The sequence below is a fragment of the Nuphar pumila genome, chromosome 15 (assembly GCF_984573655.1).
Source record: "Nuphar pumila chromosome 15, dmNupPumi1.hap1.1, whole genome shotgun sequence".
NCBI classification, from domain to species: domain Eukaryota; kingdom Viridiplantae; phylum Streptophyta; class Magnoliopsida; order Nymphaeales; family Nymphaeaceae; genus Nuphar; species Nuphar pumila.
Genome location: NC_143263.1, coordinates 30,873,013 through 30,897,603, shown reverse-complemented (window position 1 = coordinate 30,897,603; position 24,591 = coordinate 30,873,013). Strand labels below are relative to the sequence as shown.

Sequence of the window (24,591 nt, the reverse complement as noted above, 5' to 3'; positions counted from 1 at the left end):
CTGTTTAATATATAATACAACCTCTAATTAGGGCTATCATACAAAGGACTAAACAACCCTTGATTATACAACCAATTACATAGCATGTTTGGGTCTCAGATCCACATAAGATCCAAATCCAAACCCGAAACCATGCAATAAAAGATATAGCGTCTTAACAATGCTGTAATAACAAAAGTGCTATATACATTGCTGGGAATCATACTTTTCATGAGCGCACTAAGCACATCAAGATGGACTGCCACTATGTCAAAGAAGAATTTTTGAAGAAGACGATTTTGTTGTTACATGTCATATCTGAATATCAGCTTGCAAATTTTTTTCACTAAAGCCCTTCCTTCTCCTAGGTTTCATTTCTTGTTAGGCAAACTTTTGGTGATCACACCGTAAGTTTGAGGAGTGTCAATGTATATACATAAGGGTATTTTAGTCTTTTTATACATAAGGGTATTATTGTCATTGTACACCTTTTTTCTTCTTTTTATTTTTACTTTTGTAACAGTTAGAATAGGGAATAGCTTGATGGTCTTTTGACCAATGTAGTCGTTGGGGAGATTGCAATGGCTCTCTCTTGTCTCCTTTGTGTATATAAAGGTGTTGAAACCCCACTCCATATATGTTTTTTCTTAGAGCATTTTTCTCAATAACATTCTATATTTTTTGTGTTGTGTGCCCTTAAGTGGTTGATTTGTGTGACTCTTGTGTTCATGTAATTGACTCATAAGTAGTCATTGTGATTGTATATGTCCATAAGTTACATTTGTATCTCTTTTGTATTTCATTACATATAGGCCCTTACATTAGAACCCAACTTAATAATGGCCAAAACATCATCATTCTTATTTGTCATGCCAAGGCGGATTTCCTTTTGACACACCTTAGCAAGAGTATCTTCAAGAGGCATAGCCTTGGTTCTATGAAGAAGAGAATACCTCACTTGCTCAAATTTCGGTCTTAGACTATGAAGGAATTAAAAAAAAATGTTTCTTCTCAATTTGCTCTCTTCTGATCTCACCATCTTTGGGAGTCATCCATTTTGGCTCAAGGAGTGCTAATTCATCCCAAAGAGGAGACAAAATACTAAATTAATCTCGAACACACGTCTCCTTGCTTAGTGGATCTAATATTGTTTTGACAAAAATATTGTCTAGCTAGATCCTTTTGGGTATACATACTTTTAAGAAAGAACAAAGCTTTATTAACTCTCTAAATTTGCCGATGTTGGTCAACATTGTTCATAAACCATGCCAAAATTCTTGCATGGTTGCTTTCCTAATCCTCTCTTTATTTGATGTTCTTTGATGACTTTATCATGATAATCTCCAACAAGAGCTTTCTCAACACCTCCTTCGACTTTGGTAAGCTTTAATGATGATTCAAGAGTAGAACCCATCACAAAGCCCTAAAGTTTCATTCCTCTAAGATGATTTTTCATGGTCGAAGCTCACATCAAGTAGTTGCTTCCATTGAGTTTGAAGGAAAGGTCCACTTTTGATTCATGCTCCATGACGTAAAGAAAGAGGTAAAGAGGAAGAGAAGACAACACACTTTAATGACGATCTTCACTCTTCAAAAAGCAAGACTTTCAAGATCAAGAGAACCCAATGGAATGAAATGAGGGATCACAAGTGATGTCCCTAAACACGCAATAGCAAGCCACTAATGGGCAAGATACATAAAGTCACAAGGCCACTAATGGGAAAAATACAGTCACAAGATGACTTGGCACAATAGCACAAGAGAACATAAAATAAATACAACAACAATAACAACTACGCCTTCATCCCAAAACAATTGGGGTCGGCGATATGAACCAACAAAGAAAATCATTATGGGTCTTCCACATGAATCCTTCTCCTCCATTCATTTCTAACCAATGCCATGTCCTCGGTGAGCTTCAAAGCATTCATATCCTTTCTTATCACCTCCATCCATGTCTTCCTAGGCCTACCCCGACCTCTTTTAACTAATATATTTTCCCATTTCTCCATCCTTCTAACTGGAGCATCATTAGGCCTTCGTCGAATATGTCCAAACCACCGTAAACGATTCTCTCTCATCTTATTTTCAATGGGTGCAACGCCTACCTTCTTACGTATCTCCTCGTTCCGAATCTTATCTTTTATTGTATTTCCACACATCCATCTCAGCATACGCATCTCAGCTACACTCATTTTTTGAATATGATGTCTCTTGGCAGCCCAACATTCCGTACTATATAGTAAAGCGGGCCTAATAGTCGTCCTATAAAACTTTTCCTTCAACCGCAATGGCATTCTACGATCGCACAACACTCCAGTTGCACTCTTACATTTCATCCACCCAACCTTTATCCTATGATTTACATCTCCATCAATTTCTCCATACTTTTGAATGATAGATCCCAAATATTTGAAAGAATCATCCACCGGTATTTCGTGCTCACCAAACTTCACTACACTCCCATCACTACTTCGTTGCTTACTAAATCGACATTCCATGTATTCTGTTTTACTCTTACTCAACTTAAAACCTCTTGCTTCCAATGTCTGTCTCCATAATTCTAACTTAGCATTAACCCCAGCTCTAGACTCATCAATCAAAACAATATCATCAGCAAACAACATACACCACGACACATTTTCTTGAATTGATCTCGTAAGTTCATCCATCACTATAGCAAATAGGAAAGGGCTTAAAGCAGATCCTTGATGTAACCCAACCATTATAGGAAAATTGGTTGTCACCCCTCCACAAGTGCGGACATTGGTTACTACTCCTTCATACATATCTTTAATTATACTAATGTACTTGAGAGAAACACCTTTCTTCATCATTGTCCACCAGAGAACGTCCCTAGGTACTCTATCGTAAGCCTTCTCCAAATCAATAAAAGCCATATGCAAATCTTTGTTCCTCTCTCTATTTCTCTCAATAAGTTGTCTAAGAAGATGTATAGCTTCCATAGTTGATCTTCCAGGCATAAAACCAAATTGATTCTCCGATATCATGACAATCTTTCTCAACCTAGACTCAATCACCCTCTCCCAAAGTTTCATAGTATGACTCATGAGTTTTATACCACGATAGTTTGTGCAATCTTGTATATCACCCTTATTCTTATATAGAGGCATCAAAGTACTCTTCCTCCACTCATTAGGCATCTTATTTGTCCGCCAAATCTTGTTAAAAAGATTTGTCAACCATTCTAAACCTTTCTCTCCCAAGCATTTCCAAGCCTCGATAGGTATACCAGCTGGGCCAACTGTCCTTCTTGATTTCATTTTCTTCAAAGCCTCTGCAATTTCTTTCTTTTGAATCTTGCGCATGAAGTCACGATTCATCTCATGAAAAGGAATTGAAAAGTCTCCAAGATCCTGAGCATGACTTTCATTAAATAGCTTATTAAAATAATCTTTCCATCTCTCCTTAATCTCCTCATCTTTGACTAAAACCCTTTGCGTTTCATCTTTGATACATCTAACCATACCCAGATCCCTCGATTTCCTATCTCTCATCTTTGCATGCCTATACATATCCTTCTCACCCTCTTTGGTATCCAACTTATCATAAACCTCCTTATATACCTTATACCTCGTGTTTCAAACTACTTTTTTAGCTTCCTTCTTTGTTATCATATATTTCTCCAAATTCTCATTATCACGATTTTTACTTAGATTTCTATAACACTCTCTTTTAACCTTAATAGCTAATTTGACATCCTCGTTCCACCACGATGTATCCTTACCTAGCGGTGCACCGCCTTTAGACTCACCCAATACCTCCTTAGCCACCTTTCTCATGCCTCCCGCTATCTTATTCCACATAGATTCTGAATCCTCCTCGAGACACCAATCAACTTCCTTAACTACCCGCTTGACAAACATTCCTTGTTTTGCTTCTTTCAGTGCCCACCACTTAATTCTAGGATCTATCATATGTCTATCCCTTTTGCGGTATTGTCTAATTCTAAGATCTAAAATTAAGACTCTATGTTGTGTAGCTACACTTTCTCCCGGTATAACCTTACAATCGATGCAACAACCCCTATCTCTCTTTCTAAGTAGGAAAAAATCTATCTGACTCGTATTAACCCCACTTTTAAATGTTACTAGGTGAGACTCCCTCTTCCTAAACCAAGTGTTTGCTAAGATCATATCATAGGACAAACCAAAATCTAAAACCCTTTCTCCACTTTCGTTTCTTTCTCCTATACCATAGCCTCCATGGATACTCTCAAATCCATCCCTACTAATGCCTACATGTCCATTAAGGTCACCGCCGATGAAAGGCCTTTCTCCATAAGATATCCCTTGTACTACTCCATCTAAATCTTCCCAAAATTGACGCTTAATGGAATCATCTAAACCTACTTAAGGTGCATAAACACTAATAATATTAATAATATTCGTACCTAATACTAATTTAATAAGTAAAATCCTATCACCCTTCCTACGGACCTCAACTACATTATCTATAAACTCACGACTCATAACAATCCCTACTCCATTCCTATTCCTATTTATTCCTGTATACCAAATCTTATATCCCCAAGGTTCTATCACTTTTGCTTTCTCACCTACCCATTTGGTCTCTTGTAGACATAAAATATCAATCTTTCTCCTACACATAACATCTACTAACTCTACTAACTTACCAGTTAAAGATCCTATGTTCCAAGTGGCTAACCTAATTTTATGGTCTTGGACTAACTTCTTTACCCCAACCCATCTAACAAAGTGAGGGAACCCTTGCTTATTTGACACCACACCCGGGAGCCGGTGTGACGCGTCGCTTCCGGGCGACGACCTAGCAACCCTTGCCCATTTATCACTGCCTTCGGGCCTATAGAGGGCAGCGCGTCGCTCAATAGGGAACGCCCCAACGAAATTCTCATATTGGTTCATATTCATAGGGTATGACTAAGTTTTTATGCTGGCTGTCACAGGCCTACCGCAACCCTCCTCCTTTATCCGGGCTTGGGACCGACAGTGTATAACTAAACAGTTATACACAGGCGGAGTTAGAACATAAAATAAATAATATATTTTATTGATAAAATGCTCTAAAGAACAATACAATTAAGAGGGGACAAGGTCTTCTATTTATACAACAAAGGGGAGCTCAATAGAGTTATTGGGAGCTCCTCAATGGTCACATTTTTTACTGTTGGGGAGAATCCTAACAACCCTATAATATGGACAATTTAGTCCATGGTCAAAAAGTCAAAAAAATAAAAAGATAGAAAAATCTCTAATGGACTATGCTAAGTACATATGATAAAAAGACAAAAATATCCCTAAGGGTTATGTTAATATATATATATATATACACACACACACACACACATACATGAATATGTAAATGCATACATTTTAACATTAGTCATATCAAAGATGTGCTCAAAGCAAAATCTTGGCTTTTTTATGGTACTTGTAATATAAATAGCTTACTCATCTCGTGGTTATTTGTTGTCACAAACTAAGTATGCAGCAAAAATCATAGAACGATCAAAACTTTCAGATGAAAAACGAGTTGATACTCCAAAGGTTATCAATGCAAGGATGAAGAAGGATGATGGAGAACTTCTCAAGGACCCAACTTCCTACAGACATATGATTGGAGTTTTATCTTATCTTTCTATTTCTCGTCTTGATATTACACATATTATTCACTCTGCTAGTCAATTTTAGCATGTTCCAAATACAATGCATATGAGTGTTATGAGGATTTTTAGATATATCATAAATACTATTAGTTATGGTGTATTTTTATCATCTTTCTCCCTGTTAGAAGTTATTATATATTCCGATTTTGGTTGGAGAGGAGATGTGAATGATCGTCGCTCAACTACGGGTTTTTGTGTTTTTGTAGGAGATTCGTTGATTTCGTGAAAATGAAGAAAACAACAAACAATGTCCTTGTCCTCTAAAGAAACTGAGTACCAAGTTATGGCAACCACTACCTCTGAGTTGGTTTGGTTGAAGCAATTATTAGAAGACTTGAGAGTTCATATAGCAGAACCCTCAAGATTATGTTGTGATAACAAAAGTGCAGTTTACATCATCGATAATCACACATTTCATGAGAGGACCAAACACATCGAAATAGATTGCCATTATGTCAAAGAAGAATTCTTGAAGAACATTACATTGCCATATGTACCATCCGAGTATCAATTGGCAGAATTCTTCACCTAAGCACTTCTGTCACCCAAATTTCAATTTTTTCTTGACAAACTCTCGGTTGTGGCATTGTGAGTTTGAGGGGGGTTGTTAAGATATGCTTATATATATATATATATATATATATATATATATGTCTTGGTCATTCTAACATGTAAATACCCATTAGGGGTATTTTTTTCATTTCACAGTCATGTAATTGGTTGTACAACAGTCTTTGTACTTTTATTTTTATAGAATAGGTATTTAATGTAGTGATAAGGGCTTTTATGTAATAAGCCATGGAGTTGTTGGGACCTCCCCAATGGCTCTATTTATAGCCGCTGGAGAGTATCCCAATAGCCCTCAAGGCCTCTTGTAAAGTTAATGCTTTCTTAAGCATTTTATAATACAAATTCCTTATTTTTTGTGTTTTCTTGGCCCTTGTGGGTTATGCATATGTGATTGAGTGTTGATCCATAAGTGGTCTTTGTGATTTGAATATTGTGCTCTTGTATGCCCATAAGTGGCACCATGTTGTTCTTGTTCTTGTTTCATTACAATCTTAATATGGTGATTTGAGTAGAATAGTTTTGGTTTTCTTATGTTCATTCTTTTTAGGTCCTTTTAAATAGTTGGCTTCGTATACGCAAGCGTCAACATCGAGATGAAGAAGTGGTCAGTTTTTCCATAATATTGACAGGCAGTTCAGCTTAATATTTTCTACATCTAATTTTCTCGAGTTTCTGTATGATAAGCACAGTTATTACTTGCAGATTCACTCTGATGTCTTGGAGGAGATCATATCTGGTTTGGAAGCAGGCATTTTATTCGGGTATGTTCTTGTTGCTTTTGTTCCACTTTTCATATGTGGACAGTCCTTTCTTTGCCATTCTTTTTTCTTTATTGATTTTGACTCGCATGACCTTGTCACTAATGTGATATTCCTTCTCAATAACTTGCTAAAAAAGGAAACAGTTGGGATACTTGCTTTCTAATATAATTTGATGTGACATGCCTTAGGATTCATGCAACAAGCAATGAGGAGAAGGAAGAAACACAATGTGGTGGCAACAAGAGATAACTCCACTGGAAAAGAATATCGTGGACATCCTCTAGGTTTTCATATAATATATATATATATATATATATATATATATATATATATATATATATATATATATATATATATATTCCCATGTACAAAAACACCCCTGATCAATTTACAATATTACACTTGACTGTTTTAACTTGGATGACAAATATACCGTTGTAATATAAACACAAATAAGTACAATGGATCCCTCTGTACTGGATCTGGCCACTGTCCGTTGTTTCTAACTAGACCAAGAGACAAGATGTGAGCCCAAATATAAGTTGTCACTGACCACCTCGTACTTGGATCACCTGCCCAGTCGGCATCCGAATAAGCAATAACAACAAGGGGCCAATGAGGTGTCATCCCTGAGCCTTTTCTATAAATTAAGCCATCTGAGATTGTGCCTTTGGTGTACCTCAAAACTCTTTTAACAACTTTATATGGCTTTTCCTGGGAGCATACATAAACTGGGAAACTTGATTAACTGCATGCACTAAATCTGGTCTAGTTAAAGTCAGATACTGGAGAGCACCCACAATGCTTCTATACTTTTCTGACTGATCAATAAGTGCTTCACCATCTTTAACTATCTTGCAATTTTGTGTTAAAGCCATGGGAGTTTTGGTTGGTTTACAGTGAAGCATCCCATTACGCTGAAGATCTTGAGTATACTTGCTTTGAGTAAGAGCCAAGGAATCCTTGTTCTGATCAACTTGTACCCCAAGAAAATATCATACTACCCCAAGGTCCTTCATGTGAAAACTATCATGCATAATTGATTGATCCCGGTCTCATCATTCCTTGTTATAAAAATGTCATCAACATAAACCAATACAATCGTCATGCTTTTAGAATCACTATACACAAATAGATAGTAGTTACAAACAATGGCTGCACACAAAACGAAGAAATCTGTTGACTCCACTAAAGGTCTCAAACCAGTCTCAGAATGCCTACTTAAGACCGTAGATAGGTTTTTGAGCCTAAAAACTGTACATTTTTTATTTGATTCCGCATATCCTGGTGGATGCTGCTCCATATACAATTTTTCATGTATATCTTTGTGAAGAAATACATTTTTAACATCTAATTGATATAAACTCCATCCATAGGAGGCAGCTAGAGATAATACAATTCATATAGTGCTCATTCTTATTATTGAACTAAAGGTCTCATCAAAATCCAAACTATGCTCTTCAGTTGTCACTTGGGTATGAGTGCATGTACGGGTACGGAGGGTACGCAACGACAATTGCAAAAAATGTGGGTATGGGAATACTGCTATATATATTAAACTATGTCACACGGACTCGGCTTGGGAGGCGACGCACCCGCGTCGACACGCCCCGACACGGGTGCGGCTTCGGACACGGGTCAGACTCGGTCAACGCACCGGGGCCGAGACCGTCCATGTTTTGGACTCGGTCAACATTGACCGAGTCTATTTTTGTCCATTTTAGGACAAAAAATGTATAAAAACTAAAAAAATATCTTTTATATATTTTTTAAAAATATATATAGTTCTGTCTTTAGCAGAGAAAGAGCAGTCTTTACCCAGACTGTGCTGCACAGTCTTTAGCGCTAAAGACTGTGCAACAACACAGTCTTTATATATATATATATATATATATTATATATATACCCGTGTCCAAAATTTTTGAAATTGAGCCGCACCCGTGTCGCACCCCTACCCGCACCCCCACCCATGTGACATAGATATTAAATATCACAAATTCAAAATAAACTGAACTACATATATATGCTATATCTAAAATATATTATATACTTAAAATATGAAGTTATAAACTGAAAATATAATTATAAATTATAAATTGAATACAAACTTGTATTTACAGAGGGTAAAATAGCATGTCCGGGTGTCGATGCATGTTGACACGGGGATGCACGTGTCGACACGGGTGCGGAGGGCAAAATGGAGTGTCCGGGTACCATAGCTCTTGAGTATATCCTTTAGCTACCAACTTTGCCTTATATTTTTCTACACTTTATCTTGTAGACCCACTTGCATCCAACAGCATTTTGTCGATAGGTCTACTCCTAAGTTCTCAAGTTGAGAAGGGCTTTAACTTCGTCACTCATAGCTTCATGGTTTCTACCTAACGTGAGATGCCTCATGAAAGCTATGAGGATCTTTTTCATTGGATAGGGCTGCAACATACAAACTGAACTCCAACAATGTCACATAGGTATGGGTGTGGCAATGCGGCACTTTCTAAATACTTCGACCCAGGTCTGACTCAGACCTAGGTCTTAGTAAAACCAGAATTGGATCTCCTTGGACCCAGGTCTGAATCAAAGTTTTGCCAAAACAGACTCATGTCTGCTCTGATGTAGGTCAGATTTAGACCTGGGTCTGCTTTGGCCCGTGTGATTAAGACCTGGTCAAAACAAACCCCATGACTGATTCAGATCTGGGTTACCTTTGTCCCAGGTCTGATTCAGACCTGGGCTGAAACAAATCCAAATCAGACCCGGCCTGCCCAGGTCTGAATAACACTTGGTTTATTCAGACTTGAATCTGACCCGGGTCTTATTATAATACCTGGCTTATGCCAGGTGTTACTAAAGACACTAAAAAGAAAAGAAAAAACAGAACATAGAGAGAGAGAGGAAGGAAGAACAGGAAGAGGAGAAGGAAGAAGGAGGAGAGGAGAAAAGAGAGAGACTTACCGAGAAGAGGTGGAGCAGCGGCGAGGTGGAGCACGACAGCAGTGCAGCGAGAAGGTGGAGCGGCAGTGGAGGAAGAGGGCAGCAAAAGAGTGGTGAGCTTTTTAAAAGAGACGAAGGAACAAAGTATGCTAAGAATATTTAAAAGAGACAAAGGAACTGAAAATCACCGAATAAGAAACGATAAGGAAAACAGATAATTAGATTTGATGCTTAGCTCACGACTAGGATGATGTCAGTAACAATCAGGCCCTCCTTTTTTTTGAAGAAAGATCGATATTAAGTTCTGTGACTTCTGTCTGAAAGAAAGACAGATCTGAACCACAACCCTTTTTTTAGGGCTTTTACCTTTTTTCCTTTTTTTCTTATGTAAGGCTCCCTTTTTTTGCTGATCTCAAGACAATCGTAATTGAAAGGAACAAATAGACAAAAAACAAATAAATCAAAATATGAGATTTTTTTTTGAAAAGAAAGAAGAAGATAGATGTTTCATAGGGAGAAAAGAGATAAGAATAAAATGGGTTGGAAGGAGGAAAAGGAAAAAGAAAGAAAAGAACAAGAACAAGGACACCTTATCTGAAAAGAAGTCTTTGATTTGACAGGGTCTTATGTCTTGCCCTGCTTTGATACCATAATATAATTTGATGTGACGTGCCTTGGGATTCATGCAACAAGTAATGAGAAAGAAGAAACACAATGTGGCGGCAGCAAGAAAAAACTCCCCCAGAAAAGAATATGGTGGATGCCCTCTAGGTTTTCATATATATATAATATCACATAAATACAAAATAAACTGAATATAATGTAATTATATATGCTATATCTAAAATATATATTATATACTGAAAATATAAAGTTATAAACTGAAAATATAATTATAAACATTGTTATCGATATCATCGATATTTTGCAAATATCACGAGAAATACCAATATTTTGAAAGTATCGCAAGAAATACCAATATTTTAAGGTAGCCGATTTTAAAGGTAATATCTTGCAATATTTTCAAAATATTGCTAGAAATGAATATCACGATATTTAATTTTTTTTTTAAGTTTGCATTTCCTAGTTTTTTGTTTCTTTTATATTTTAAAACCTTTAAAACATGTTTCTTTATATTTTTGGAAGAAAAATAATGCAAAACTTATTATTTTCTTAGTTTTTTTGTTTTTATTTATATTTTTTTCAATTTCTTATTATTAGAATATGGATCAGATATGGATCCAGTAGAGGATCCATATCATCCACAGCTATTCACATGTATGTTTTATATTCTAATGTAATATGTATTACTAATACAGGGCAATTTCGTCCATGTAAAAGTATTGTAACCCTATTAAGCTTAATGATGAATTAGTGCATCCATTATTAAAAAAATAAAGAGGCTGCGGATTCTCCAAAAGAAGGCTCTGTTCTCCCTCCTTACTCCTTTCTTGGTTTCTTCAACAAAACACGCCAACCCATTGGCAATTTTATCATGGTATCAGAGCGACGACATTTCTGGGTGTAAAAAGATCTTCCTCAGGGACATGAAAAGTTGAGTTCTCCTCCTCGTCATCAGGCCACGTGAATCAGGGACGTGAAAAGCCAAGTTCTCCTCCTCGTCATCAGGCTACGTGAATCAGGTTGTGATCTGTCACCTGACGTCTTCTCCTTCCTCTTCTGTCTTCGTTTGCTACACGATTTGTCCCCTGACACCTTCTCTTTTCCCTTCAATCTTCCTAAAAAGATCTTCCTCTGCAAAAAGGTTAGCTATCCATATTGCAGATCTGAAACACATTCAGATCTGCTGCATGTGTTCAACTAATCTGAAATAAATTCAGATCAACTCTCGTTAGCTGTCATTTTCCTATCTTCAGATCTATTGCACCCATAAAACAAAAAAAAATATCTGTCTGCCGTCCTCTCTTTAGATCTGCTGCAGCTATAAAACACAAATACACTATATATATATATATATGTTTTTGTTTATGTCTTCGTCTTTTAACTATCTTCGTCTTTTAACCCTATAATAAGTGTCATGTCTTTAGGTCTCATATATTCTTGTTTTTCTTCCCTATTTACCAGCAACTGAATCTCCGTTATTCTTCACCAGCTGACCTTGATGTGTCATCTCACGTCTTCTTCTTCTTTATTCCAGTCCTATTTTCAATCTGAAATCAGTTACGCAATCTTGCTTCATTGATTCAATTTCAGTTTTTTTTAAGTCATTATCCTCGTTCTTAATTCCTCTTAATGTTAAATATAAAATTTTCAAGGTCTGTAAATGGATGCTTCTGCCAATTCTAGTCTTCTAATTTCGTGGGGCAGCTAGTCTCTGAAAAATTAAATACAAACAACTATCTGACTTGGAAAAGACAGATTACTCCTTTCATTCGAAGTCACGATCTTTCAGGTCACTTGGATGGCTCAACTCCAGCGCCTTCAGAGTTCATCACACAAGAAGCAAAAGAGGAAGGAGGATTGTCAGACATCGTTCGTAACCCTGTATTTGTTGCTTGGATGAAGCGCGATCAGGCTCTCGTCGCGTATATCACTTTCACATTGTCACAAGAAGTATTAGTTTCTATTCCTGATGATTGCACAACTAAAATATTGTGGGAGACTCTAGTTCAGACCTACTCTCAGATATCATAGGCTAAGGTGTTAATTCTCAAGCGTGAATTTCAACTTTTAAAAAAGGGGGCAATGACCATTATTGAGTTTTTAAATCAAATCAAAAGCATCACAGATCAATTAACAATTGTCGGCTATCTAGTGTCAGATAAAGAAAAAGTGCAGAAGACGTTGAGTGCCCTAGGATCAGAGTATCATGTTGTCACTTCTTTATTGTGTTTGCCTACGTTGCCTAGTTTTGAGAATTTACATGCTAAACTGTTCCAGTACGAGATGTCCTTGAAATGTATGTCAGATGCTTCAGCAGGGCAATCATCTACGCATGATGTTCTTGCCACAGGCATGACTGCTGATCGTGTACGAGGAGATCCCTCCTATAGAGGGGGGCGCGACAGAGGTAGAGGAGCACAAATCAAGAGTGGACGTGGGTTGCTACCTATGCTGAATTTCACTGTCGGCTTTTCAAAGAGTGTCCCCACATGCTACCAGTGCAACAAGCGTGGTCATATCAAAGCTAACTGCTGGTTCAACCCCCAAAATCGTAATAGAATACAAAATAATAGAAATGTTGCTATATCAGGAACTACGGGTATCTTTCGGGTCAATGATAATGCCAAGGATCTTCTCTTGTCTGCTATGGCCAACTTGAACCTAAAACAGAATGATGATGAAATATGGTATATAGACTCTAGAGCAGCAGCTCATGTCACTGGCAATGTAGGTAAGTTCTCTACTTTGACCCCATATTTTGGTAAATCTAATATTGTAATTGGAGATGAGACTCACCACCCTGTTTCAAACGTAGGCAACGTCCTCATCTCTTTGTCTGAGTCTTCATCTATTCCTTTATCTAATGTTATCCATGCACCAAACATAAAGAAAAACATTGTCTCTGTTTCTAAGCTTGTTGACTCTACCAATTCATCTGTGGAATTTACTCCTACTTTTGTCTTTGTCAAGGATCTTCAAACGAAGGAGATGTTCGCTAAAGGAGAGCGACGTGGAAACATGTATATCTTCAATGAAGATCCAACCTCCAGTGTCCTGAAGCACAAGTCCGATCATGTCTCTAAAAGCATTCTAAGTATATCCAAATGTAATAAGCCAGATATTTGGCATTCTCATCTTGGTCATTATAGTCAAGTCTTTATTGAAAAATTAATGTCCAATGGTTTTCTTTCAGAGTCTGTTTCACCTTTATTAAAGGATAAAATGTGTCCCAGTTGTCAGGTCGGTAAAAGTCATGTACTTCCTTTTCATCAAATAAATAAAAGAGCTTCTATGCCTTTTGAGTTAATATGTTCTGATGTTTGGGGCCCAACCCCCAATCCTTCCTCTTCTAGTAGTAAATATTATGTATCCTTTATTGACAGTTTCTCTCGCTTTACCTGGATATTCTTTATGAAACACAAATCAGAGGTTTTTCTTATTTTTCGTTACTTTCATGCCTACGTTAAAACTCAATTCTCCCAAAATATTCAAATTCTCCAATGTGATGGAGGTGGTGAGTATTCTTCCAAAGAATTTTTAGATTTTCTCCAAGATAATGGGATACATCGTAGAGTTTCTTGCCCGTACACTCCACAGCAAAATGGAATTGCTGAACGTAAACATAGACACATTGTGGAAAGTGCAATGAGTATGATGCATGGTTGTAACTTGCCTATTAGTCTTTAGACAAAACTTTTCATACTGCCACTCATGTGATAAATCGTCTTCCTATACCTATTCTTGAAAATCAGTTTTCCTATTATGTTCTCTTTGGTGTACATCCTGATTATGATGAGTTACGAGTTTTTGGATGCACATAGTACATATCGATAAATCCATGAGAACTAAATTTCAGGTTAAAGCCTTTATATGCCAATTTGTAGGTTATGCAGATGAACACAAGGGTTACAGGTGCTATGATCCTGCCAATAAGAAGATCAGAATCTCCAGAAATGTTTTTGATGAAAATAGTTTTCTGGGGAATAAAGCATATCACAATCGTGAACATATTGACGCAGCTGCTAATTGGTATGATCCATGACTCAGTGCTCAACTTATTTCACATGCTGCAGAACATGCTACTTTGGCTCCTGAAAGCATACACGGTTTCAGATGAGGTATCAGAAACAGAATGACTGAGATATAAAGGAAATGTCTATATCAGGAGACCCATAGAGCAAACAGATGTACCTGTTGGAGAACACGAGACATTGTCCAATAACAGAGAGGCACCAAGAAGATCAGGCAGGATAAGGCCGCCTATTGAAAAATGAGTTAGTTATGATAACTTTTCTATGGATTTTCAGATCTTTCTATCCAAGATTGAAAAACACGAGGAATCACTTGGTTTTGTCAAGCTATTCAATCTAACAAATGGATTGAAACGATGAATGAGGAGATCGAGGCACTTCATGAGTGTCAAACATGGGAGATATTTTGTCGTCCCTCAGATAAAAATGTTGTTGGCTCAAAATGGGTATGTAAGATTAAATATAAACTGGATGGTAGCATTGAATGATACAAAGCACGTCTTGTTGCCAAAGGTTTTACTCAAGAATACGATCATGATTATGATGAGACATTCAGCCCAGTGGTGAAAATGGGAACTATTCGTATTATACTTGGCCTGGCAATTGAACATGGGTGAACCCTTAGTCAGTTTGATATTAAAAATGCATTCCTTCATGGGGATTCAGCCTCAAGGTTATGCAGAAGGAGACCCAAAAGAATATGTATGCAAATTAACCAGAGCTTTGTATGATTTAAAGCAAGCCTCCAGGTTATGGTTTGAAAGCTTTTCCTTAGAGATTCAGAACCACGGTTTCTTTCGTTCCCAACTAGATCATTCTCTATTTATATACAGGGATGAAACCACTATAGTTTTCTTACTTATATATGTTGATGATATCGTGATCACTGGTAATGCTCCAGACTATATTCAACGAATTAAAGTTTTACTAAGTATGCGGTTCAAGATGAAAGATCTTGAGGAATTGAGATATTTTCTTGGTGTAGAGGTGGACAGACATGATGAAAAAATGTCATTAACTCAATACAAATATACTCTTGATCTTCTGGCCAAAGCAGAAATGACAGATTGCAAACCTCTGCCTACACCTAGTGTTGTCAATCAAAAGCTCAGTATTTGTGATAGCGAGTTATATCCTGATGCAAGCAAGTATCGCAGTTTAGTGGGCATGTTACAATATCTTGTTTTTACTAGACCAGACATTATATATTCTGTAAATCAAGTATCTCAGTTCATGCATCAACCGAAGACTGGTCACATGGAAGTCGTCAAACGTATTCTTCGTTACCTAAAAGGCACAGTGGGTGATGGACTCACATATGTACAATCTTCATGGGGAACACCAAAACATGACATATTGGCCTATACAGATGCAGACTGTGCAGGGGACTTAGATGAGAGGAGGTCTGTTTCAGGATACTTTGTTTTTATCAGAAAAAATCTTATCTCATGGAATAGCAGAAAACAAAAGGTTGTGGCAAGATCTAGCACAGAGGCAGAGTATAGATCTATGGCAGCTACCACAGCAGAAGTGACCTGGATTAGGTATCTACTTATAAAGATCAAAGAGAATATCTCAAGTTCGACTCTTATGTGTGATAATAGAAGTGTTATACAAATTGCGTTCAATCCTGTTCATCACAGTCGGACTAAGCATATTAAGATTGACCAACATTTCATCAGACAAAAAATAACAGACAAAGAGATTGAACCGGTTTATGTGTCTTCAGAAGACCAAGTCGCTGATATGTTCACAAAAGGTCTCACAAGTAACCGTTTCTGGTATTTGAAGAACAAATTGCACATGGTTCACTCCCATGCACAACTTGAGGGAGGGTATTAGAATATAGATCGGATATGGATCCAGTAGAGGATCCATATCATCCACAGCTATTCACGTGTATGTTTTATATTCTAATGTAATATGTATTACTAATACAGGGCAGTTTCGTCCATGTAAAAGTATTGTAACCCTATTAAGCTTAATAATGAACTAGTGCAGCCATTAAGAAAATAGAGAGGCTGCCGATTCCCCAAAAGAAGGCTTTGTTCTCTCTCCTTTCTTGGTTTCTTCAACAAAACACGCCAACCCATTGGCAGTTTTATCACTTATCGCATCACAATGTTATCCCGTTTCACGTTTTATACTGCTTTTTAACACTCGTTTGGTAATCATCGTTATATTTGCACTTAAACAATTGTGTCTGGAGAAAGCACAAACTATTATGTCTTGATATGATCATAATCTATCAAACTATGCAAATGTTTTTGAAGATATGATTGATGTTTAGATGGTCAGATCTTTTCAAATCAATGACCTTAATGCAATAAGATATCAGGGTACAACAGCATAAATCGTTTTCTTATATCATTTATTTCAAATTACAGTGGAGAATGCCCAGTAACTCATTCTAGCCATTACAAGGTTGGAATACCAATATCCAGAGCTGGTAAACCCCCATAGTTATGGCTTGGTTTGTAATTGATCAGCTTTTTGCTGTGTGTTTCCCTTTTTAGGTATGTTTAGTTTAATATCCTTTTGTTGTCTATTCAAGGTGTTACAGAGTATGGGTCTGTTGGATTTCCTTAAACTTGTCACTCTTTGGTGGATTCATTTGATATTATAATCTCTGATGAAACCTAAATAATTAGAATGATATTATAATTGATTTGATAGAATTACTTCCAAGATTTTTGGATTTTTTTTTATGGATATTAGTTTATACATTTTTTTGGTGGTGTTATTTGCAGGATGGCATCCATCATATCAAAGATGGGTTTTATATTTACCGAACAAGGATACTCGAAGATATTTATTCCTTTATACATTTCCATCAGTGTGTCCTGTAGTGCTATTGGATTTGTCTATCAGGTACAGCTAATATGTGTTTTGTCTTTCTGGAGTTGTGTCTCAATAACCATCAATTCAGGCCTGTCATGATTTAGCATTTCTCCAGTTGCACTGATTAAAATGTGGGAGACATTTAAGCAATACCTTTCTTAAATTACTTAAAGAAAAGATTTTTCCTTTTCGGGTGTGTGTGTGTGTGTGTGGTGGGGGGGGGGGCAGGGAGTTTGTTCGGGAGAAGTGTGGTTGCATGATACTGAACTGTGAGAAATTCCTATGGTGCTCAATGACATTTGCTAACTCCCATTAAATAATCAAGCAAAAGGAGAAGAATGAAAAAAAAGTGCACAATGAGATTAATGGATGCAACAAGGCAGTTCAACCAATGCCACTGTCACAGGCTGGAATCCAGTCCAGGTGCCAACTTGGTGAATTATAGATTTCTTAATTGTTCTAGGAAAGTTCTGGTGCCTATCTAACTTCCCTTATCGGTTCACCAACAAGATAACCGCGGCCCGTTCTCTTCATTTTAATCCAGCTCGTCAATAGGTCTTTATATTCCATGAACAATACACTCTTAATGGTTAATTTGTTCTAGGTCAGAGCATATAGAGTGGGGCTTGATCTAAGCCCCTAAAGGTTCACCAAGAAGAGGACAGATGTTGTTGCCGCCAACCCCTGGCCCATTTCTACTCCATAAACAATATGGCCGTTGCATTGGGATTCTTCATGGTCTGCCCCGAGAACCAAGGACAAATGTAAGAATGAGAGCATGAGTTATAGGTAATGGGGGTTGTGAAAAGAAGCTGAGAGGACAGGGGGATTGGTAATTTTTGTATGCAGGCATGATGCCACGTCTTGTCTTGTTGCTCTCGTTTAGGTGCTTGACTCTTGGGATGTAGCATAAATGCTTTGGAGAAATAACCAATTCATGGGATGTGTAAACATCCATGATTAGCAACTCAAATTTATGTTGCCAAGAGCTTTCTGTTTTTTTTTCTTAAAACTTATTGCCAGTTCTTAGAATGCAGCTTAGTAATGTGCAGACTCGAGGCTTAAAGCATGGGAGGGCCATTGTCGTGTCAACTTGTGCAGCTGTGGCATCAATTTTAACCGGTGTACTTGCTGGTATGCTTGCACTAGGGGAACAATTGCCTGCAGCTCCATTGGCCCGTATTATTCTTTTGGTTGGATGGTATACTTTCAGATTATCTTATCCTTTGTGCTATATTGTTTTCAAGACCTATATGACTTGTGTCAATTCTTTTTATAATTCCTTCAAAAAATATCATCCTAGACCCTTCTTCTATTGTATGAATCTTGCTTTTGGTTATACTAAATTCATTAGTTTCTCAAAATATTTAAAATATATGTGCTAAATCAATTGCTCATTGATACTGTGAATCTGAGTATGGACAGCTTAAATTGCAGTGCATGGAAATGAAAATGCCATCAAACAGAATAAGCATTCTATTATAAAAAAAGACCAAATCATTTATTTCTAACAGCCACAAGTGAATTTAAATCTTCACTTATTATGTCTATCTATGTCACATCAGTGCGGGTGCGGGGGCGGGGGTGCGGCATGGCAAAAATGTAAAAAAAATATATATATATATATATATATAATTTTGAAGTTTTAACAATTAACATTGTCATAATATCATTCATCATGCATACAATATATCAACCTAAATATCAATCAAATAAGTAAAACAATTACATAAATCAACGTAAATATCAATCAAATAAGTAAAGCAGAAAATAACTAAATTACATATCAAAAGTATATCCTACGATGAAGTAATGAATCTTAATAATTTTCTTCTTCATTATCAAATGCATCATTAGAAGGAATACTGAGCTCAGATAAATCCATGTTTGTCATGCTGAAATCATGCTCTCCCTCGAAGTCACACTCTTTTGGGTTTACATCCCAAAATTTAAATGTTCCTTGTTTGCGTTACAAACCCAATTTGAAAATGTTAAATACAATACATGTATATTTAAATGAAAAACTAAGAAATAATCAAATAACTAAGACAGAAAATTAGTACCTGTATTCATCATTGGTTCGCGAAAATAGTCGAAGATTTGAATGAGCATATACTAAATCCTCTACACGCTTGCTGGTGAGTTTGTTTCTCTTCATGTTGTGGATTTGAGAATATGTACTCCAATTTCTTTCACAACAAGACGAACTAGCAGGCTGCGATAGCAATCTTAATGCAAGACGTTGAAGAAGAAGTGTTTTTTATCCAAATGTTGTCCACTATGTAATAGGATCTATATTATCCTCCTCTCTCGCGAATAATGTCGGTCCATATAATCTCGAAGATGAAAATTTTTTAAACTCTTGTGTGACTTGATTTAGAAAATATGCTTCTGGAAAAAGTCTTATTATACACATATTTCTATGTCTTGATAGCTCTGGGTCTAAATTTAGAGGGACACGACCAATACTACCTGCTCGCCACTTATTTGCATAATATTTTAGATTAAGAGAATGTGTCATGCAATGCAAAAGAGTGTGCTCTTATTCCATATTCTGACTAAAATTGAATGAATATGGTTAAAAAATTCTGAATCATCCAATGCAGGAATTTTTTCTTCATGCTTGAAAACTATAAGTTGTATTTTTTCAATCATATTATCCCACATTTCATAAACTTTGTGAAGCATAAGCTCATCTTTATCAACTTCTCTTAACATTTCTCACATAGATTGCGTAAATTGAATGAAGTATATCACTATGTTCCAAAACTCATCATCAACAATGAATTTCTTAATTTCTTGAGCCTTGATATCATCATCAGCATGATAGAATGTCCAATTTTCATCGGTCATCATGCTAACCAAAGCATTCTTCACCTTTTTAATCCTCTTCACCATCACAATGATGGACGCAAAACTTGTTTCAGCGACCTTCAACAATTTCAGGTCAAAATACCTATTAAATATAGCATTAGCACGATGGTGGTTAACAACAGAATTCCTAATGCTTTTAACATTTCTTTCCAAATCTTCAATCCATAAACATAAAGCATATGCTTGTGAATTTTCTTCTTCTTTGAGGTTGCAGATGCTCTTTAGGGCCAGATTTAAGTTGTCCTACACAGGGTGTCCAAAAAATATGAGGGTACTCACTCTCTAAACTCAACGTTGCATTTTTACAAACTGGAGCGTTGTCTGTAATGATTTGTATTACTTTCTGATCACCCACTTCTTTTATGACTTCTATAAACAACCACTTCAAATACTCTGCATTTTTATATTCCCAAGATGCATCAACTGCTTTCAAGAATATTGGGCCACTAAGCGAACAAACAATGAAATTGATCAATGGACGCCTTTGAATATATGTCCATCTATTAGAAACAATAGAAACTCCATTTTTCTCCCATGAATATTTTTTAATCTCCAGCAACCTCTCCACATTTGCCCTCTCTTCTGCAAGAAGTATGGTTTATAGTTTTTCTTTGTTTGGAGGCACATAACCACTCAAATTACAATTTGCCAAATATGTTATTAAATCCTTTCAATAAGGATTTCTAGCCATATTAAATGGGAGTGAACTAGAATAAAAATACCTTCCTACTTTTCTATCCATATCCTCCCTTCCATGTGTATTGAACGTTGCTTGTATCGATCCTCTACCTCCTACATTGACTTTTTTTTTTCAGCATATTTTTGGTGGCTTCCAAATGGCACACTAATTGCACAAGAATCACTCATTGTCTCTCTCTTCTCATATTCTTCTTATATTGTCTTCGCATTGCTTCATCAACTTTTCTACATCCTGAAATGCCATGTCCTGGTATCTTCAACAAATGAGCATTTACTCTTGTGTAAGACCCAACAAAATCTCTTTCACAGAGCTTGCATTAAAATTTCTTGTTTCCACCACCTACTCCTCCAGTTTTTGCAAGCTTATCTACATGTACCCATAGTGGCCCCACATCATCACTCGCACTATTAGAGCCCAGATACCGATCGACGTTCATCTAGATTCCCTGTCCAGTCAGCGTCAACATAAACAATGACCTCATGTGCTCCTTGATTCATCCCACCTTTTTGGTATACAAGTCCATCCCCGACAGTGCCTTTCAAATATCTTAGTATTCTCTTAACCGCCTCCATATGTGATGTACGAGACTCATGCATAAATTGAGACACCTGAGAGGAGAGGAGGAGGTGGCTCTAGGCATCGTCGGGGTTGCGGGTGGGTTTGACGCCGGCGATCGCCGGAGGTCTGCGACAAGGGAGAGGAGGAGGTTGGGTCGGGCTCCCCTGAGAGACGTTGGGAGGAGAGGAGGCGAGCGAGAGAGCACATCTGCGCGAGAGAGGAGAGCTGCGAAAGAGGATTAGGGCAAAAATCTTCTTTCGTAGCCCTTTTGATCGAGCAAAAACAATTTTTTTTACATCCGAAAATTGGACGAAAATAACCCTGGGTGTGTCAACGCACCTAGGGTCGTGTTGATCGCATCGGGTGCCACACCCGCACCCGCGTCGCATCGACGCGGGTGCGACACCTGTTTTGCCGAATCCGTGCGACTTAGATGTCTTCACTTATTATGTCTATACTGCTTTTTATTTATGCTGAGAAGACAAAGTGATTTCTTAAAATTACTGAATGACACTTAACAAACCAAGGTCTATGTAGATAAAATTTAGCTTTGCGTTTTGTATTTTGATCTAGTCTTATTACAAAACAACAAAGTTTCTTCAAAGCCATATCTATGTCACTTGGGTACGGATGCGGGTGCAGGTATGGGTACAGGTGCGGAGGGTACGACATGGCAATTCCAAAAAAATGTGGGTACGAGGACACGGTTATATATATTAAATGTCACATAAATACAAAAGAAATTCAAAATAAACTAATTATAATCTAAATATATATATGTTATATCTAAAATATATATTATATACTGAAAACATGAAGTTAAAAACAGAAAATATAATTATAAATTATAAATTGAATATAAACTTGTATGTACATAGGATAAAATTGTGTGGACACATGTCGACACGGGGATACGTGTGTCGACACGGGGGCAATTTGGAGTGTGGGTACCATAGAGCCATATTCATTAATTATAAGTTACATGGATCAGCTCTTTTCTAAAGCACATGGATCCGCTCTTTTTTTTAAACACGAGAGCTATTTCTTCACGGTACTTGGGGTGGCAATGGGCCAGCTAGGCCTGCAAGTTAACCGAGGTGATAGGGCCGTTGAATGGGCTGGGAGCCTGGGGCCAGTCAGGCCCATCTCATCAATTTGATGGCCGAGCCTAGGTCTGTTCAGGCTGGCCTGGGTCCAAAAAGTTATCCTGTGGCCTGCCCGTTAGGCCCATGGGCCTAGTTCAGTGGGGCCAGGCTGCCAGTGTTACTGGGACTGACCTGTTGCCCACCCCGAACCTCATTTGACTCCAAATGCTATTCTTCAACACTAGCACGTTGCTGTGTATGTGATGGCTCATTATATTCCTGCTTAGTGAATGTCATGGACTTCATACTGAGCACTTTTTAGTGTCTTTCCTTGGTTTGCCTTCTGTTATGTTTTCATTATATTACATGCAATTAGTTTTTTTTAATGGTTATTATGTTGTTCGACAATTTTCATATATCTGAATTTATCCTTTTGTTGTTTGCTTTCTCTCTTTTTACCCATTGTTATTTATTCTTCACATCCTGTGACGTCAAGTCTCTCCAGACAGTTTTTCACTTTGGTTCTTATCCTGGATACAGGCTGCTCATCATTGTTGGGGTAATCTTACTTGTATGTTCGAGAAGGCTTGGCTCCCTTCTTCCTAGATCATTTCAACGACGTCTTCATAATGGGACTGAACGGAATGTTGGCTCTAGAAAGTCTAGTTCTGTCCATGTCTGGGAATCTAGTCCTGTTGCTCTTGTCCAGACTAACCCATTGCTCCACTTGAAAGCCTCTCCCACAAAAGCAAAACCCTGAGAGTAAAGATACTCTAACAGAAAAGATTGTTTCTTGTTTGTCATTATTGTCTCTTCTTGTTAGCTTATCATCATCATTGATATATATATATATATATATATATATATTTTTTTTCTGTAACCAAGTCCACCAAACATGATTGTAGGATGAGAATGAGTGTACATTTTGAGTAGCCTGCACTGGGGCATTCTGATAAAAGGTTGGTCTGTTTTATGTTGGTTTCTATACTCGTACACTTCACCGTGACAGTGTACACGAGTACCTTTGATGCTGCTTTGGTTGGTGATATGGTGGGCAACGTCGAAGATGTTAGCATTTCTTGTTATTGTGAAGGAAATGAAATATATTCTCATGCATTTCCCTGTCGAAAAAAAACGAGCAAATATATTCTTTGACCTTTGGATTATGTGCTGCATTCTCCTAATGTCTGTTAAAAGAACATAAAGGGAAAGCTTTCAATAGTGGAAATGCAGGAATTGTGAAATTATACAGCTCTATCAAGTGTGACATCTCTCTTGTTAATACCAAACTTCTGAGGAGTGAGTGCGTCTTGCACCCTATGATGTTGGAAATGTACATTTTATGAGGTATTTACCTTGGATTCTTGGTCTTCATGTTGGTTAAAATGGCATGCCCTTTCAATAACTGGACGTTTCTTCTCGTTCTCTTCATTTTGACTGGTTCAACAAGCAAAATCAAAAACCCTGAGAGTAGTGGTTCAACAAGCAAAATCAAGAAATAATTATTTGTTGTCAATGTTGTGACTTGTTAGCTCATCATTCATATATTTTTTTGTGTAATGAAAACAAAACTTCGAGGTATTCACACTCCCATTCCAATAACAGAAAGCCTGTTATGTGGCTTCCATTTGACTGGATCAATGTTCACAAATCTAAACATTATTCTTTAAGAGCGACCAATGTTCATTTCTAAGTCTACCAATTATTAGAGTTTACCTTTCTTCATAAATGATCCTGGTTTGGATGATCTGAAGTGGTTCATTAATGATTTTTATCCTGGTTTGGATAGCTTTTTGTCATTGTTCCAAGTAGGGTTTAAGAAACTGCAAAAAATGTCTGAAGCAATGCATATGCACATGCTTGGTATAAATATTTGTTTCACCAGCATGTCTGTTTATCAAAGAAAAACCGGACAATGATTCCATGTTTAAAATATTGAAGAGGAAAATGTCCTACAAACAGGTAC

General features: G+C 37.1%; 1 protein-coding gene across 2 annotated transcripts in view; it reads left to right on the top strand.

The window, feature by feature from the left end:
• The window catches only part of LOC149815001 (magnesium transporter, putative (DUF803)), a 57,349-nt gene extending 33,609 nt beyond the window's left edge, over window positions 1–23,740 (top strand). Inside the window, exons 5-9 of one of the 2 annotated variants that reach the window (XM_089988710.1) lie at window positions 6,765–6,821; window positions 6,920–6,978; window positions 17,318–17,438; window positions 18,461–18,609; window positions 23,166–23,740. In XM_089988710.1, coding sequence (XP_089844836.1) covers window positions 6,765–6,821; window positions 6,920–6,978; window positions 17,318–17,438; window positions 18,461–18,609; window positions 23,166–23,385 — 606 coding nt within the window. In that variant the 3' untranslated portion in view covers window positions 23,386–23,740. The remainder of the gene's footprint in view (window positions 1–6,764; window positions 6,822–6,919; window positions 6,979–17,317; window positions 17,439–18,460; window positions 18,610–23,165) is intronic. The other variant, XM_089988711.1, reaches the window with a different exon arrangement.
• Window positions 23,741–24,591: the final 851 nt, after the last annotated feature.